Raw genomic sequence first — 20,097 nt, forward strand, 5'->3', positions numbered from 1 at the left:
AGTAATTTGAAATGCTTCTTACTAAGCCACTCCTTTGTTTCCCTGCCTGTGTTTGGGATCATTGTCAACCTGAAAAACCCAGCCACGTCCCATTTTCAATGCCCTTGCTGATGGAAGGAGATTTTCACTCAAAATATCTCCATACATGGCCCCATTAATTTTTTCCTTTTCACAAATCAGTCGTCCTGGTCCCTTTGCAGAAAAACAGCCCCAAAGCATGATGTTTCCACCCCAATGCTTCACGGTGGGCATGATGTTCTTCGGATGCAATTCAGTATTCTTTCTCCTCCAAACACGAGAACCTGTGTTTCTACCGAAAACTTATATTTTGGGTTCTTATGACCATAAGACATTCTCCCAGTCCTCTTCTGGATCATCCAAATGCTCTCTAGCGAACCGCAGACTGGCTCCAGCAGGGGGGACACATCTGGCAATGCAGGATTTGAGTCCCCGGCCGATTGTCAACTGACCGACAGCCAACTCGCCGAAGGGGCATCTGGCCGAACGTAGAATTAGCCGAACGACTAATTGGCCGACCGACTATCTAGCCGATAAACATTTAGCCGACACGCTTGCCCCGCCCCGGTCGGGTGTGTGTACAAGTTTTTGAACCTCGGCCTGCGGGCCATATACATCCCGTTACTGATAACAACATTCCTTTAGGATAACAAGTTACAGATCACAACATTCATTTAGAAAAACAAGGGCATTAATTCACGGCCAAAAAAGTAGTTATAACAGTTGATTCCGTAATTTATACCTGCTTAGAAAACATTGAGATTAATTTTAGAATTAAGGTTCTCAGAAATAATTTTGAATATAGATTTCCTAAATTAATGGGAAATTATTTAAAATCAAAATATATTTAACAGGTATATATTTCTGCGTATTCAGAGGGTTGGAATGAATTAATTTGGATTCATTTCTATTGGAAAAGTTCATTTGAGATACGAGTAAGTCAACATACGAGCTCAGTTTACATATTAACAAACAATCTTTATTTTATTTAATATTAGTATCTTACAGGTGATTCTACGGGTTTTCCGTGGGGACATCTGAGGGGATAAGCCGAAGGTCCGCCCACCACCAATGTTGAAATCATCAACACAGGCCTCACAATAACTTAACCAAAATATATAGTTAAAAAAAATGCACCGGTCTATTTGTATCAAATCTTAATGTTGAAAAATATTTGAAATGGAAGCTTATGTATGAATAGTCCACTGTGGGTTAAAACATACCTGCCATGGTGCCCTTCTCCTGAATGTACGAATCAAAATGCAATGCACCCTTTCGTTCCAGTTCATGGTTAAATTCGAGGAACTATGAATTAAAGACTACTATCGTCGACAATACAACACTTTCCTAATAATTTCTTCTCTTTCTTAGGCGGTGTGGCTACAGCAAAGCAAAGCAAGATGCTGAAGAGGAAAAAATGCATTTCCATAATGGTCACAGTAAGTCCACAGCACACTTTGTAATAATACAAAGAAAAACATGGTGAAAGATGAATTGGTTTAATTTGGCTTCAATTCAGTTGGTGTATGTGTTGAATTTGTGTTTGTAGAGCAGATTCCAAACCGTGGCCACCAAGTTATTATTGGTTAGTCTTCCCCTTAAAGACCTGAGCGTGTCAGACAATACAGTCAAAGATCATGAGGGCTTTTCATTGTTGCCATACTGTCCCATTCAAACACAGCCATGATAATTTATCCATCTTGACAGCTTCATATACTATGTGGCAACATTTCTACATTGTGTTTTGCATGCCATCTGTTATGATTAGGCATCAGCTAAACTTCTATCTCGGCTTGTAAGACGCAACAAAATGCAGTGTCGCTGCTCTTAATAGAAAATAGTGTCATTATAGAAAGACAGAATTCTACAGTGAACCTGGTGTGCATTGATTAGATTAAAATAGATTTAGATTAGATTGGATTGGAATGACGGCAAGATCGTCCATCGAAAATATGCTGAGTCACTCTACCAAGCAAATCCGCACAGTCCCTCAGTAGTCTGGAGCTGAAGAATCAACAATAACAGAGTACAACACTCCTGATACTCCGATTCCGGCCTGGTAAGCGCTGACAGCTCCTCCATCTTACCACTGACCTAGATGGTTTAGCTGGTGGTTCTGGAATTCAAACTAAAAATACACTACCAATTAAAACACCACTGTGACATCTAGATGTCCAAACACTAGTTCATCTCTTCCAAAATGGAATCATGCATTTAGTTTACCCACTATCTTCAGTGGCATACCAGTTTTGTTATGTACTATTTATGCTTATGTGAATGCGCATGGCTTCCCTGTGTGCTTTGATTTCAGTCTTTCTAATCATACATATTGAGTATGAAGTGTAATGTGTGTATAATAATGCCATCCAAAATATTTTTGTGTCTGCAGTACAGTTCTCTGGAGTGCGTACTTACATTGACCCCCTCACCTATGAAGACCCAAATCAGGCTGTGCATGAATTTGCCCAAGAAATTGATGTCTCATTCATCTCCATTGAAAGGATTATTGGAGCTGGTGAGTTGTACATTTCAGGGATTACACACAACTACAAAGAGGCTTAAAGGCAATATATTGTGTTGGTTGTTGGTACATATTTTTATAACATTTAATACTACTTTTATGTTATATGCAAGATGATTCTCAATGAGAATGGCTAGATCTTTTAGCCTATCATACACTTATCGTACCTGGTAAACTATTTCGTTCAAGATCCTCTCACGTCAAATTGATTATTTTCTTCTAAATGGTACATGAAATCAGTTTGACAAATTGAGAACAAGTGACTGTCGTATGTCTCATTCATTTTCAGAAACTCTTTTGGACAGATATTTTGAAGTTTTTGTTTTAATTATAGATTAAAACTAGCTGATGACGTCACAACTTGTAGCCCAGTGTCACTGCTTTCTGGCCCTTGCCTACCAGCCTATTAGTCAGTCAGATTGCTATTTTAGCAATTAACAATACCACAATGCCTTTAATATTACAATGTAATTTCCTGGATCACACAATGCACTAAACAACATGATAATGTTATATAAAATACTGAAAAAGTAGGAGTGAAAAATACTTCATTAGCAGCCACACAAATAAATATCCTTACCTATTTGACAGAAATCCCCTCACTCATTAGAACAGTCAGTATGCTGCTACGATGAGCTGCCATAATAATCCACGGCCCCTTAAAAATCAACAACATAGTGATTGTAGTGGGATAAAGAAATGTTCGTAATTACAAAAGACAAACCTGAAAAAGATTTTATTTCTCCACTTCTCATTCACCTTTTTATATTATCCTAAAGATGGAAATGTACAGTTTCAAATTGGCAGCACAAGATTTGCAGAAAGACACTAATGCGTATTGATAATTTTTACAGGATAAACTACTGTACCAAACTCTTATATCAGGATCCAAACAACAGAATAAACCTTAGAATGGGCCACCTTGTCTTGAAATAATTAATAACACTTTAAAAATTTTTACTGTGTCACAAGCAAATTTTTGTGCGTTCATCAGGAACATGTTTAACTGACGGCTTTCATTTTTGTTTTGTGATTGAAAGCAAAAGAAAATCCTAAAACTTGAAGCATTTTGTAGATTTTTTTGATCATTTTAGAAGTTGTTTACATGCTAGGGTGGCTTGCTAAGTTATGGTATTCGCTTTGCATCAGGAGAGTTTGGTGAAGTATGCAGTGGACCACTGAGGTTGCCGGGGAAAAGGGAGATGCAGGTCGCTATCAAGACATTGAAAGCAGGATATACGGAGCATCAGAGACGTGATTTCCTGTGGGAGGCGTCAATTATGGGGCAATTTAACCACCCCAACATCATTCGACTGGAAGGAGTGGTCACCAAAAGTATGTATTCTTAGAACTGAAATGTACAGTTTTATTTATACAGTGTTCCCTCGCTACTTCGCGGCTCAGCCACCGCAGATTCAGAGCTTCGCAGATTTTTTTGGGAAAAAAATAAAAAATACCAATATTACATTGAAACAACATAATTTAGTTTTTTTTTTGTTATAACATGAATTCCACTGTCTCTACCCGTATTCTATATGGTGCACTGTATACGGGGGTAAATTAAAAAAATAATAATAAATTTAAATTAAGCATTTTTGAAGGGGAATCCCTACTTCGCGGAAATTCACTTATCGCGGGTGGTCCCAGGCCCCATTAACCGCGATGACCGAGGGAACACTGTATTAGATCAACATTGATTTTGATGAATGGAATGGAATTTACTTCAGTTTTTGAAAACGCATAATAGTGTATTGACTGTTGATTCAGAACATGACCTCAACAATAGAGAGTTCAATCATTTTTCTGGTTAGCATTTTATTGCTCAATAATATACTGGCACTAAGCCAAAGCCTATGTACAGTGGTATCTCGACATACGAGCACCCCGCCGTGTGAGCATTTCGAGATACGAGTAAAATTTCGAGCAAATAATTAGAAAAAAAATGAGATACGAGAAATCCAGGTGGCCAAGAGATGAGAGGCTATTTATGATTATGATGATATGCACTGTCTTTTTTTGTGTCAGCTCTTTAGTGTATAACAGATATCTACGAGCACTGGGCGGAGCGTAGCATTTTTTCAGTGTTTTTACTGTCACTCTGGCTAATACGAGTAGTATATATTACTTCTCGTTGGCTGCTCATAAGATTATCAGGGGCATTGCTCTCTCCCCGCAACTCCCTCGTGTACTATCTCTGGTCGCAACTCCCTCTTTCTAATGTCTTTGCGAGCACTGGGCGGAGTGTTGCATTTTTCAGTGTTTATTTTTTTCCTTTTACTTAGCCTGTTAGCTCCGGTTGACGGAGCGATCGCTAATACAAGACTACTTCTCGTTGGCAAGTGGTCGTGGGTTATCCTATTGTGAGGATATTTGTGTGCATCATTTTCGGAATATTTTGATGGGATACAAAAGCAAACAGCCCATCGATAGTTAAAGTGAGGGTGGAGGCCAACCCGGCCAGGAGAACATAGGTATAAAAATGTAAAACAAAATTAGAATTAAAGTTTGTGTAACGTTAGATTTAACTTATTTTTGAGTGTCTGCATCGTAATCAAAATTCATTTGAATTACGATTGACCGATGCAAAAAGTCTCCCCCCGTATGAGCTCAGTCCCGGAACGAATTTAGCTCGTATCTCAAGGTACCAATGTACACACTTCATAAAATTTTCTGTCATATTAAATATAATCCTAATTATTGCAAGTCACTTATATTTGGTTCCGTTTATACGGATCCAATGTGAAACATTTTTTTAAAAGAAATCTTCTCACATTGGCACATTGCAACCAACAGGATAACATAAAGCTGTGTTGAACCAAATCACAATCATTCTTTTTACCCTTTTGATCACAGATAAATATGAATAATATTGATACCTCAATATAGTTTGTTACAAATACATGTCTTTTATGTTTAAATAATTGTTGGTTTATACTTTTTCAGGCAAACCAGTGATGATCATCACTGAGTACATGGAGAACGGGTCACTGGACACATTTCTTAAGGTAGAAGAACTAGAATTTCTGCTCTTGCATAGGGCAATATTAAAGATAAGCGTAATGGGTTGTAATTTAAACATTAGGCTAAATATCTTCACAAAGGTCACTTGGGGTACTGCAGCCATCTCAGCCAATTTAAGGCACTGTGCGACAACACCATAAAACGCTGGTCAGCCAATCGCAGGGCACCACGAACCGGACAATCATTCATGCTCTCACTCATAGCTAGGGGAAATTGAGAATGTTCACCTAGCCTACTACCATGGATGTTTTTGGGATGTGAGAGAACTCACGCATGTTCGGGGAGAACTTGCAAACCCCACACAGGAAGGTCGGAACGCACCCAGGATGGAACTGTTATGATTGCACCGCTGCGTCGTGGCGTGATCGGAAAAGGATTAGGACCCAGTTGCGGGGAAGCGGGGTATGGACGAGGCAATTAGCTTCAAAGCAACAACTTAAATAACTTAATAAGGGATCTTACAAAACAACGAGGACTCGAAACCAAACCGGAAACAGGAGAATGAGTGGCATCGACGAGAAAGGTAGCGTGGCTGCATCGCTATTAAATCTACGCAGTGACATCCACGAATATGCAGGAGTCTGCAGGACGATCCGACAATGATGCCAGAACTCATTGATTTTTAAATACAAACTCAGGAAGTAATCAACAGATTGATTCCAGCTGCTCTGCCTTGACGGCAGGCCAGGAGGGACAAACGGGCCGCTCCTGACAGGAACCCTCAATCTTAGAACTATTAGGCCGACGTGCTAACCACTCATCCACCGGGCTGCTTGTTATTTTTTTGCTCATTAATATTCATGTCATTTCATAAGATCTTCCGCATTATCCGAAGTCGAGTTGTGGGGGCAGCAGCTTCAGCAGGGAAGCCCAGACTTCATCCAAGGTGTTCCCGGGCTAGCCGGAAGACACAGTCTCCCCAGCGTGTCCGAGGTTGGCCTCATGACCTCTTCCTGGTGGGACGTGCCCGGAACACCTCACTAGGGAGGCATCCAGGTGGCACAACTAATCTGGCTCCTCTCGATCCGTAGGAGCCGTGACTCTACTCCGGTCCCCTCCTGAAGGACCGAACTTGTCACCTCATCTCTAAGTGAGAGTCCAGACATCTTGCGAAGGAAACTCATTTCATCCGCTTGTATCTGGAATCTTGTTCTTTCGGTCACTGCTCGTGACCATAGATGAGGGTGTGACTGTAGATCGACCGGTAAATAGAGAGCTTCGCCTTTTGGCTCTCCTCCTTCATCTTTTGGCTCAGTTTCTTTTTCATCGTGGGAGACCAATGCAGAGTCAGCATAACTGCAGATGCCGCACCGATCCGCCTGTCATTCTCCTGCTTCATTTTTCCTTCACTCATGAACAAAATTCCAAGATACTCAAACCCTCCACTTGTGGAAGGACCTGATCCCTGATCTGTAGAGGGCATGTCACCTTTTTCAGACTGAGGCACATGGTCGCAGATTTGGAGGTGCTGATTCTCATCCCGACTGCTCTACAGTCGGTTGTGAATCGTTTCAGCCAGAGTTGGAGATCATGGAAGCCAACAGAACCACATCATCTGCAAAAAGCAAGATGCAATACTGAAGCCGCCAAACTCCCTCAAAGCCACGGCTGCCCCTAGATATTCTGTCCATAAAAGTTATGAACAGAATCTGTGACACAGGGCAGCCCTGGCGGAGTCCAAGCCCCACTGGAAGCGGGTCCGACTTACTGCAGACCAGACTCTGAAACTGGTCATATAGGGACTGGACCACGCATATAAGGGGTTCTCGAACCCCATATTCCCAGACTACCCCTCACAAGACTCTCCAGGGGACGTGGTCGAACGCCTTCTCCAGGTCCACAAAGGGCGTAGACTGGTTGATATTTTCTTTTTCTTTTTTTTTTTCAATACATAGGGGGTTCCGGGCTAAAAGACGCTAGCACTATGCTAACATTTGCTATGCTAGCGAGTTGTTTTTATTTTTTTTTAAGACAGCATGAGCAAAATATATTTGATTGTTTTTTATTAAAGGAAAAGAGACATTGAACGAGGTTATTGCAGTAACAGTTACCCATCCATAAAACCACCGATTTCCCCATCTGTGTCCAACATGTTATGATCCGTGTCACTCTCTGAGTCCGACTGGTCGGCGGGATATTTCTAGAACTTGATGCCAGCTATGACGAAAGCTCGGCCTACAGTTCTAGCCTAGACTTGAGCCCAGGCATCCACAACCCAATCACATATTGTCACGTAACTTGCTCAACGCTGCCTGCAACTCTTTGTATAACTATTTATACTATCGAACATCCATTTCTCCCAAGCCGTTCACAACTTTGTTTTAAATGCTCTATTTTTGGAAATGTCCAGGGGTTGTAGTTCGTTCGTCAAACCTCCCGGAATGACGGCAAGCTCGGACATCATCTGCCGGACTTGGTGTTTCACTACAGCCATTCAAGCAAATTAAAATGAACTTGGATTACGATACAAACAGTAAAAAATAAGTTGAATCTAACCTTACTCTAAACTTAATTCTAAATTTATTTACAATGTTTATACCTTTCTTTTCCTGGGTTGGCTCTATTTGCCCCACCTCCACCCTGACTTTCAGCTGCAGTTTTTAAAAGGAACCTATCAAAGGTTGTTTGCTTTTGTCTTCCCTTCAAAATATTCAGAAAATGTATAGGGGGGGTTCCCTCAAATGGTGGCCATCCAATCCTAGTGCACAAAGAGCCAGACAACCATCCATTCTCACACACATTACTAGGGACAATTAAGAGTGTTTAACAAGCCTACCCTGCATATTTTTGGGATGTGGGAGGAAGCCAGAGTCAACCCACATAAGCCTGGGGAGAACATGCAAACTCCACACAGTGATAACCGACTTGCGATTGAACCCTCGACCCCATAACAGTGTGGCCAATGCACCAACCACTCTCCCGGTGGGTCACCCCAGTTTAGGATTTGCTGTGAGACTTTTTTTGCTCGCACTGCCCTTATAGTATAGTTTCATTTTTGTAGCGGGTCGTTGATATGAGGTCTTCATCTGACAGGTCAGTGAAAAGTGCTTTCAGGACAGTCCTGAGTGCCAAAGGCAGGATGCGTGCCAGGCGGAAGGGTTCAGTAAAGCCTATCAAGTAATTACATGGGTGGCTGCTGGACTCAGGATGGTTTAAGTAACACTGTCATGTTCTGAATGGAACTGGATTAGTTGTTGCACCATTTTTACAATGGCATAAGATGCTCCTTGACTTGATTTATTAATTGATAGATTCTGGTGATGGAGAAGGACAAACATTCATCTTCCATACTGCCCATCCTCGAAAGGGTTGCGGTGCTTGCTGGAGCCTAACTCAGCGTTCTTCACGCTAAAAACAGACTACCCTCTAGACTTGTGACAGTCAGCCATAGGGCTGAGACAAACGACCATCTGCACCCCCAATCATACCGCCACCAGCGGGAATTGAGCCCATGCATGGCCGCACCGAAGTCAGGCGAGTGACCACGGGGCGGCTCGCGAAGGACAAACAAAGACGTGCAAACGCAGACTGAAATCATATGGATAAACAACAAAATTACTTTCATAGTCAGACTAGGAGATATTACTTTATTCCTCTGCTTTGGACCTCTTACACTCAGGAGAGCTGCATGTCTTTTGGTGCCAATATTATAATTTGAATGGCTGTGGTTCATAATTCAGTGTGCCCTATTTTTTTTAAAAAATACAGTTTTCTTCTCAAAAAATGGGTGGGTTGGCTTTTTACATGCTGAAAAATACTAAAGGTTCCTTTTCATATGCTTTTCCTAACATTCATTTTCTTGTGTTTATTCCAGAAAAATGATGGGCAGTTCACCATTATCCAGCTAGTTGGTATGCTGCGTGGCATTGCATCTGGCATGAGGTATAAAAATGACAGACAACTGCATAAGAATCAGTAAATCACCCCCTTTTCACTAAAAATTGCAGGTATTTGTCTGACATGGGATATGTCCACCGGGATTTGGCAGCTCGCAACATTCTGGTCAACAGTAACCTTGTGTGCAAAGTGTCTGATTTTGGACTGTCTCGAGTTCTAGAGGACGACCACGAGACTGCTTACACCACAAGGGTATGAATAAGTGTTTTTTTACAATACGTACATTTTCAAAAAACACCTAATCAAAATCTAAATTTGTAATACAGTCGTACCTCTAATTGCGAAATTAATTGGTTCCAAAACTTTTTTCGTAACTAGTCCTCACACAACTACCAACTAAATCCTTTAAAATTGGTCAGTGTCCCATTTTTTTATGAATGATGTGAGAAGCTCACAAAATTGAGAGAAAATTATATGACAATTATTTATTGTCTTGACATAAATAACAAGCATACAAAATCTATCTATGTTGAAGAATGATATACCTACCCTATGACGTCAGAAAGGCGTCCACTTTGTAGTACATTTTAGACTTTTCCGTGTGTGCGCATGCATGTGTGTGTGAAGATGTGCCGTGTTGCATTTTTATCGGTTTTGATTATTATTCCTTATTAAGGATAATTCTCATCTCATCTTCTCCTGCTTTATCCGAAGTCGGGTCGCGGGGGCAGAAGCCACAGGGAGGCCCAGACTTGCAATAATAATAATAATAATAATATTAATTTAAAAGAAAAACGATCTATATCAATGTATGTATATAAATAAATAAATATATATATACATATATATATATATATATATATATATATATATATATATATATATATATATATATATATATATATATATATATATATATATATATATATATACATATATATATATATATATACACATATATACACATATATACACATATATACACATATATACACATATATACACATATACACATATACACATATACACATATACACATATACACATATACACATATACACATATACACATATACACATATACACATATACACATATACACATATACACATATACACATATACACATATACACATATACACATACACATATACATATATACATATATACATATATACACATACACATATGTATATGTTTTTTTAATTTTATTTTTTTATAAAAATGTGAAAATCCACGCTGAAACTCGTAACCAAAAGCCACTTATTTCTTTATTTTTATTTTTATCTGAATATTCAGGAGGCACAGTTGGGGCAAAGAAAGAGTCTCCAGGACAGGTTTTCGGCACACAAGGAACATCATGATAAGGAGTTGATGAATTCAATTGTTTCTGTTCTAGAAAAATGTTTTTGTACACCGACCGTCCAGACGATTGCCATATTTGTTGGCTTTGACCATGTTCTCGTCAATTTCCTGGATCTGTAGTTTTAAATTGCGTTCCTTATAGAAGACCTTTCTTTAGCCCAGTAGAGTGTAGCGAGTGAAGTGAGAATCAATGCATATGCGACGATATTTTCAAAATAAAATGATGATTGCAGTTTCCCTTATTAAAGCGATTAAAAAAAACGTACAAATGCAACCAAGCATATATTTTCACATAAACACACACAAACACATAGGTCACATGTAAATGTCTAAAATATAGTACTACAAAGTGGACGGCTTTCGAACATCGTAGAATGGGCTCTTATCGCCATCAGGCGGACAAACCGGGTATCACATATCCCATTATAATGGCCGCGGGGGAATTATTTCAGCGGTGCAGGGCACATTTTCATATGCTTTATTAATTTTAAGACATTAATAAATAATTTCTTCATAATTTTCACTCATTTTTTTCTGTTTCCTCACATCTTTCATAGGAAATTGGGACACTTTGACCAAATTTAGGGCGTTGAGTTGGTAGTTGCGCGAGGACCATAGAACAAATTAGAGAATTTACAAAAACGTACACCTACTTACACCCAGAAAACCTATTAATTTTTAAATAAATAAATATGAGGAATAATCACTGATGGCGTTCCCTGATCTTATATTTTAACTGTGAAAACTCGACGAGTTTACTATATTTGTATTTTTTATGCGGTCATAGGGTGGGAAGATTCCAATTCGCTGGACAGCTCCCGAGGCGATCGCATACCGGAAGTTTACCTCGGCCAGCGACGTGTGGAGTTACGGCATCGTCATGTGGGAAGTGATGTCATATGGAGAGCGGCCCTACTGGGAGATGTCCAATCAAGATGTAGGTGTCATCACATTTATGTTTCATTTTGGTGGTGGAAGCTCCTAGCACAGTTAAAAATCATTTTTTTAAAAAGTATACTTGTCATAAGCAGAGTTCAACAGAATTACCGTATTTTCACGTCTATATGGTGCATTGACTGAAAGGCTGCTGTTTCAGTTGCTGGCGCAATTTCAGTTTTTTTTGTTTTTGTCCATAGCAAAGGTGCTTCGGCTCAATGGGCGCGAGCATGACACATAAGCCAGCATGCATGCTAGCGTATGTGTATGTGTATGTTTTTTTTAAGGGAGCAAGAGCAAATCTAAGTTTTATTGGGCTTTATTAAGGTAATTTGTACTCATGTTAATATAGGTTAAAGCATTTATACATCCACAAAACTGTCAGTCTCCTCATCTTCTGTATCTGATATAGAGTTCGGTCAATTGGGCGGGTTCGCCATCCAACACGGTATGCTCCATCTCAATGTTAGAGTCAAAGTTGTTGCCGCGGTATTCCGTGAACATGATGGCGAAAGTTTGAACTACAGTGCTGTCCAACACTTGAGCCCAGGCCTCCACAAACCATTCACAAATTGTCGCATAACTCGCCCCACACTGCCTGCTGGATAACTATGTATACCATCGGACATCCATAGGTCCCAAGCCGATCGGGTTGCATTCGCTTGTCGGCAATCTATTTACTGCAGTAGAAGCGGAAGTATGTCATTTTACTTATAGTCTGCTGAACCGTAGTTCTTTCCCGGATGAAAGGATGGCTTTGTTTTATGAAGCCAAAGCACCAAGATGGACCTCTGGAAAAATTTTAAATTTTCTTTTCATCAGCAAGCTTTTTTGCCCTTATTCGAATGGTGACTAGAGACGCTTCCCCCCACTGCTCTTTTGTCTTCAATCCAGTGCTTGAGAACCTCTTCCAACTTGGGCACCTCGCTTTAAATCCACAGAAACTCAGTCTTTGTCTTTTTGCCCTCTCTTAGCTGATTTGCCTGCTTCTACTTGCAAAAGTTTGAACTGTGCCCTGTAAGATTGTCCTTTTACAGGTATAATTTTTGACGGTCAAAATTAGATTCTTTTGCACAAGGCATATCTGCACTATTTTTAGGTACATGCTCTATCCTTGCCTCCTCCCTAACCTAACACCAACATAAGAGAAAGACATTTCAGATACAAGGACGATTCCGAGCAAATATTTGCCCTACCATACGAGACAAATTTGAAAAACGAGCATATGAGACTGCTAGGTGGCCGAGTACACGATGAGCTGCTTATGACAACAGTGCACTGTCTTTCTGGCCGCATCTCCCTCGTGTAAAGATATCTACTACGTACAGGTTGCATTTCTATGTTGTTGTCTTTTTTTGCGTTAATCAGTGCAGAATTAAGGGAAAAACGAGTACAAAGCAAGTCGGGGCAATGAAGGGTAGTGAGAAGAAAAAGCATATGATGACAATCGATATTAACCACGAAATAATAGAAAAATGTGAGTGATATACGTGTAACTGAGCTGGCTCACCAATACGAAAGTAATACTGCACCATCCTTAAGCAGAAGGATGCAATAAAGCAGGGGTCCCCATACCTTTTCCCTTCTCTGATGTGGGGCCGGATTAGAGCTAAGATCGGGCCTAAGAATTCCAGCCCGTCCCGACAATCCCTGACGGTTTAATTACCCGACTCGAATACGCCAAATTAACTTGATTTGCAAGTCCGAGCCCAAAGCAAACCTGAAATTTCATATTTTATTCGTGAGGACTCAGATCTCCCGACCCGAGTCGGGAGGAGGAATGGTGATTTATGATAACAGATTGAAGCTGGTATTTTGGAACTTTATTTAAGTTAAACAAGACTGTATAAACATTTACATCTTTTATATGATAATATAGATGTTTTGACTGATTTCAACTGTTTACATGCCTGCTCATCGTCGAGGTGCCATAATGACTACATTCAGCGCAGCCAGCGCAAGTTTCTTTAACATATTCCTCAATCAATTTGAAGGTTTTTTTCAACACTTACCGCTACCAGTGTGTGTCTATTTTGTTTTTCATTAACTTCTTGTGGCATTCCCAACTTTCCGTGACGTGCGCAGAGCATGCTATGGCTCTCTGCAATTCCAATTACATTACAGCGCATTCTCTGATTTATCTAAATTATTTATTTTATAATCATTAATTCTTAGTTTAGTATCCACACATCGTTTTAGTATACATTTTTAAAAACATTTATTTATTTATATTTATAAAGTCAGCGAGAGAAAGAACACACATTGTTTTACACACACAGAAAAAAGTCCACGGAACATAAATTTTTTTGTTGTGCTTAGTTGTCACAGCAGGGTCTCTTAAATGACTCATGAGCAGTCTCAAATTTCTTGTGTTCCTTCCTTTGAATCCATTTGTAGGTTTCAGTAGACTTGTAGATGCTGTTTGACGCTCTCTGTCTCATCAACTTCCCTGTGACTCATTCAAGTCAGAAAAAATGAGTCTTGGTATGTTCATCATTGTGAACTGTGGGCCTGCTTCTGGCTGGTGAGAAGTTGAATGTTAGGTTCCATTCTAGTCACTGCCAGTCTCAAACAATGATGCAGTTGTTCATCTGTCAATCTTGATCTCATTTGACTATTCAGCCATTTCATCCGAGAAAATGTTTGCTCCCAGATATACGTTTTGCCAAAAAGTGTTGACATCATCATTGCGTTTTCTGATGTTCGGTATGTGTTGTTTAGGAAGGCGGAAGACAATGACACTGCTGGGCTTGTATCCGTCTTTCAGAACATCACATTCTGTAACTTGGCCAACTCATAAGAGGGCTGGGCTTCATCAATGTTGGCAATTAATGGGTTCTGGAAAATACTTTTTTTTTTTGCATAAACATAATTCAGGGAATTGCACACCAAACTGTGCCTTCAGTATTTTCAGTGCTCATGCACACTTTACAGCTGAAAATGGGACCGGTGAGTTCTCTGCAGAAAGGTTTTGTGTAGTAGGGAGATGTATGAAGCTGTGCTTCTTCACTTGTCGCAAAAGCAGTTCTATTTTCACCTCAAATGCTTTCATGTGGGAATACATGTCGCAAATGAGTTTCTCCTGGCCGTGTAGTTGTAAGTTACAGCTGCTAAGCATTTCTGTCGTGTCTGTTAAAAATATGAGGTGCCAATTACATTGTGGGTCCATCAGCTCTGGGACCATTTTGTTTTGTAAATGAAGAAATGCATTAATTTCAGGCTAAAACTCATAAAAACGACTCAAAACTCTGGCTCGGTCAACCATTGGACTACTGTGTAGTACAGCACATCTCCATATGCAGATTCCATTTCCGACAGGAATTCTTGGAACTACCTGTGTTTAAGTCCATTTGCTCTGATGAAGTTATTGCATGACACCAAAACCTTCATGAATCCCACATCAACACTTTGCAGTACAGTGTTTGCTGGTGAATTAGGCAGTGGACTTGTTGCAGGGCAGTGAGACCCCGTTCTGCCATCTCCCGATTCATGCGTCCTATTAAACCCCTAGACATGCCCACCATACTAGAAGCCCCATCAGTTGTGATGCTGGCAAGCTTTGAAAAGTCCAGTTTCAACTTTTCTATGGTTTGGGACACTTAACCGAAAATATGCTCCCCCGTCCTAGTCCCTTTCAGACTTAGGAGGGATGCCAGCTCCTTGCACATCTCAAAGTTTGCACTAACTCCACAAATAAAAATGAGCAGCTTCGGCGTTTCCTCCCCGTCTGTGCTCTCATCCGGTGCTAATGAAAAAAAAATCTAATTATTTCGTCTTCTGTACCCCTGATGGTGATTGTACTCGCTGATAGACTCACGGCAATGAAGATGTTTTCGTTTTGGGACACAATTCCTCCACGACAGCGTTTGTGCATTTCTTGACAAACTCTCCATTGGTGAAAGGTTTACCGCTGCTTGCTATGAGTTGAGCAACCCGAAAGCTGGCCCGAACAGATGACTCTTTGAGCTGATATATGCGTACAAATGTATTCTGCTGAGCTAACACTCCCCTTTTTAGCTTTGACAGTTTGTGTGCTCGCAATTGGCCTTATAAGCTATCATATTTCTCTTTGTGACGGTATTCATAGCGTCACTGCAGATTGTATTCTTTGAATACCGCCACCGCCTCTTGACAGAGGAAACAGACAGCCTTTTCTATCCACTTAAAAATAAATTAATAATTGCTTGGCCACTGTAGGTTAAATTCCCTGCCTTCTGAATCAATTTTTCTCTTACCTAATTTTTTTGCCATCATTCCGCTCTCTCTTTGAGAGCGGTCGGTTTAGGATTTTTTTTTCTGGGGGTTCGCTTTATAGGGGCACAGACTGCAGAATGGTGGAAGAGAATGTCACGTTATATGCATGTTTAAAAAACTAGATGCTAACAAATTGTTAATAGCTAAGGAACATGTTATTACAAAAGTTCAACTCTATTATCAAATACACTTATTAGTTAGGGGATCCCTGCTAGAAAGGATATCAAGCCTTCCAAAAAAACTAACCATAATTTCCATGCTGTGCAGTGACATTCATACCTAGATGGAGAACCTTCGTTTAATATGGATAAAAGATCTACATGGTCTTGAAAGCAGAGCAATCATCTGAAAAAGGGGACCCAACGACACCAGATGAACCCTTCAAAGTGAGCCGTGGCTGGTTCGATAATTTTAAAAAACAAACTGGGTTCTGAGGCATGGAGATGCAGTAAGTTCTGCCTCAAAAGCCACTTTGGAATAAAGTGACACCTGCAGAATCTTTAATTTAGTGCATCCAAAAGGTGCAACAACTGTTTGGGCGCTGTGTCCACTATGGGGAAAATGTTAGACATTTAAGTACGTCATATAGGTGTGAAAATATGGTAATTGCAGAGCTGAGCGATATGACGTGGGCAGAAATATCATAAACATTTTTGTCGTTCCTGAACCATACATAGAGCTTCCATTTGATTTCAGCTGTAAACAGCACATTGTCTCAAATTATCACATGTTCCGGACTTAAAATCAAGTGACAATGGCTTTTTATCTGTTAATTTTTTTCACTCTAAACTTCAATATCTTATGTTGAGGTTTTCAGGCTCTAGTTATCCAGAAAACTGTTCATGTGTGATATTAACAGATTGTTGTCCCTATTTTATGTTTATTTTAACGCATAAAGTTTGTTCGTTCTTTCTGGTATAAAAAAATAATCCCCCCTCTCCCCCAATGCAGTTTATACTCCAGTCTGATTTATATACGTTATTTTTCCCCTTTCATTGTGCATTCTTTGGCTAGTGCGACTTATACTCCCGTGAGCCTTATACCCTTAAAAAAATGTGACATTTTGAAGTGACTGTGAATCGTTGGTGGCTTAAATCACTTGCGAGGTATTAGGAGTGCTAAAGCGTGTCGGATGATTCAGATGATATAACATAAAAGTCATCCTGATTAGCCAAATTTAAACGGCGTGGCATTCTGATGAGTTGGTGGGAGGCAAATATCCAGTGCAGTGACCTTTTTATCCTCCTGCCTCAAGCCCCTCCTACGTCTTTTTGCTGATGAGTCTGTCTGTCTAGGAGGAGTGAAAGGAGGCCGAGGAAGGGAGGATGAAAGGAGGTAAGTAGAGGACAAGGTGCTTGATGTTTAATTGAAAGTGTTGCTATATTTTCTCAGATCTCCACCAGAAATTGAAGGCTCTTCCACTTTTTCTCTAAGCCCACTTCCTTCTGTTCTCTTTCTTGCTTTCTCTTCTCCTCCACCTCCCCTCTGTCTACCCCTAATTTTCTGTGTTATTTTTGTCTTTGAAAATTGTGGTCTCTTCTTGAGTTCTATCATGCCTTTGCTACTGCTTTTTTCTTTCTTTATTTTGCTCCTTCCATGCTTTTCATCTTTGTGTAGTTTTTATGCCTCTGGGCATTCTGGTCTTCTCTACGCAGAGTCCCACGCAGTGTTTACAAGTGCTGTCACAATTTCTTTGATTGTTTTTTTTATTTTATTTTTTAAGTGTGGTTGAGAGAGAATTTTATACACAGGAGCTATCCTGAACTCAATCGTCTATTTCCCGCCAGTGTTTTTGCACTAACAAAAAGACCTGCCTGCCACTGCTACATAATCTCAAATGCTCAACTAGGCTATATAGTGTAACGGAAATGGCAAATGATGTGGTTATGGACTGTTACTTTTGTCAAATCTAGAACACAGCAACATTTTATTTTTACTTTGGGAGTCTGTTCTTACATGAGGATTTGGTTGTGCTTTTAAGCATCAGTTTGGTTGACATTTTGTGTTATATATATATGTAAATATGATTTACCTTTACATCAACAATTAGTAGGTGTACAGTAATACCTTGGGATACGAGCATGAGGCGTTCCGGGAACGAGCTCTTATGTCAATTTACTCGTATCTCAAATCACAATGAAAAAAAACTGCTTTTTATTGGGTTCAATTGACCACCTACTCACAAATACCTAGGTATTGGTTATGAACTTCAATACTAAAATGTGACATTACTCAGTACAGATAGACGGCGCAGTCGATAGAGAGGGAGAGAAAGGACAGGAGAGAGACTTGACGGATGCACCTGTAACATAACATAAACTTTAAATTTAACTTCAATGAACTTAGGTTACGATACAAACACTTCAAAATAAGTTTTAATTAAAACCTTCTTGTGCGATAACCGAAGCAAATATGTTAATGTATTTCACCGTGGCTTTCGAGGCGGAACTTCCTGCTTCTTGATTTTCAAATTTATCAAACCAGCCATGACTCGCTTGGAAGGGTTTCGCTGGTGTGTTTTTCAGATGCTTGCCTAGCTTTCAAGTCCATGCATATTCCGCTATCTTTTCCGCAGATTGTCGACTCAGTCACTCTATCTCCAGTAAAAAATGCAACTTGTACGGCTCGTAGATATCTTCACGCGAGGGAGATATGGCGAGAAAGACAGTGCCCTGTTATAATAAGTAGTCTCTCCCATTCTCGGCCACAAGGCGGTCTCGTATGCTTGTATCTCAAATTTGTCTCGTATCTCAAGGCATATATTTGCTCGAAATTTTCCTCGTACCTCAAATTTCCTGTGTGTTGGGGCACGGTATTACTGTGTTCCCTTGCAGTTTATCAAATCGCCACCTTTCATAACACCCTCACAATTAACTTAGCGCAAACTAAATTGATGTTTTGCAGGTCATAAAGGCAGTGGAAGAGACCTATAGGTTACCAGGCCCGATGGATTGTCCAGAGGCTCTTTACCACCTCATGATGGACTGCTGGCAGCGAGAACGCAGCAACCGACCCAAGTTTGATGAGATCGTATGTCTACTAGACAATCTCATTCGCAACCCTTGCTCGCTGAAAAATGTAGTCAACTCCTCGCACAGGTGAAGACTTTACATTTACTAATCTATGTATATGTGCCAAAGTAGAGTAATACAAGAACTGTTCCACTGAAACCACAAATCTCCAAAGATATTCATAATCTTGGGAGAATTATTTTTCCCCAACTTTGAAGAAAATCAATATTCTAGAAAAGGGCCTATGGCGATGCAGTGATAACTCATAAAATTTTTATACATAGTGTGTGTTTATATATACGTGTGTATGTCTGTGTGTGTATAAATGTGTATGTGTATATGTATGTGCAGTGTTCCCCCGGTCATCGCGGTAAATGGGGACCGGGACCATCCCCGATAAGTGAATTTCCGCGAAGTACGGATTCCTCTTCAAAATGCTTAATTTGAATTTAATTTTAAAAAATGTATTATTATTTTTTTTATTATATAAAAAAAAATTACCCCCCTGTATACAGTACACCATATAGAATACGGGTAGAGAGTGAAATTCATGTTATAACAACAAAAACTGAAAAATATGTTGTTTCAATGTAATATTTGTATTTTTTTTTCCAAAAAAAAAACTGCGAAGCTCTGAGTCCGCGATAGCTGAACCGCGAAGTAGCGAGGGAACACTGTATATGTATAAGTGTATGTGTGTGTATGTGTGTTTGTGTATGTGTATACGTGTATATGTGTATGTGTGTATATGTATTTATCTATACATATAGATAGATAGATGGATAGGATGGTTAGAGTTAGAGTTGTGTGACTAACTCATTGAATGCATCTATGCGCCTCCTTAATGACTACCTTTGTCCTGATTGACACCAGCAGGGTCTCCAACCTGTTAGTGGAACATGCCTGTGTTGACGTGGACTGCAACATCTGGAGTAGAACGGTTGGTCAGTGGCTGGATTCTATCAAAATGGGCCGTTATACAGAACTCTTCATGCAAGGAGGATATTTGTCACTGGACACGGTTGCTCAGATGACATCAGAGTAAGGCCACCTGTTATGTCATTTGGGAACAGGGATGTTAATGTCTGTGGAAAATACTCACACTCACAGCATCTTGGAATTGCTTCTACATGGC

The 20,097-nt window shown here is 39.9% G+C and overlaps 1 protein-coding gene across 5 annotated transcripts in view; it reads left to right on the top strand.

The window, feature by feature from the left end:
- Positions 1–20,097, top strand: part of epha5 (EPH receptor A5) — a 66,530-nt gene that overhangs the window by 42,012 nt on the left and 4,421 nt on the right. For 3 of the 5 annotated variants that reach the window (XM_077736686.1, XM_077736685.1, XM_077736688.1), the window contains 9 exons: positions 1,390–1,457; positions 2,408–2,533; positions 3,689–3,874; positions 5,483–5,544; positions 9,375–9,442; positions 9,508–9,649; positions 11,549–11,698; positions 18,856–19,049; positions 19,836–20,003. In XM_077736686.1, the coding sequence (XP_077592812.1) occupies positions 1,390–1,457; positions 2,408–2,533; positions 3,689–3,874; positions 5,483–5,544; positions 9,375–9,442; positions 9,508–9,649; positions 11,549–11,698; positions 18,856–19,049; positions 19,836–20,003 (1,164 nt within the window). Of the gene's footprint in view, positions 1–1,389; positions 1,458–1,911; positions 2,044–2,407; positions 2,534–3,688; positions 3,875–5,482; positions 5,545–9,374; positions 9,443–9,507; positions 9,650–11,548; positions 11,699–18,855; positions 19,050–19,835; positions 20,004–20,097 lie in introns of those variants that run through there. The other 2 variants (XM_077736687.1, XM_077736689.1) reach the window with 2 other exon arrangements.

This window comes from Stigmatopora nigra, chromosome 17 (assembly GCF_051989575.1).
Source record: "Stigmatopora nigra isolate UIUO_SnigA chromosome 17, RoL_Snig_1.1, whole genome shotgun sequence".
Taxonomy (NCBI): Eukaryota; Metazoa; Chordata; class Actinopteri; order Syngnathiformes; family Syngnathidae; genus Stigmatopora; species Stigmatopora nigra.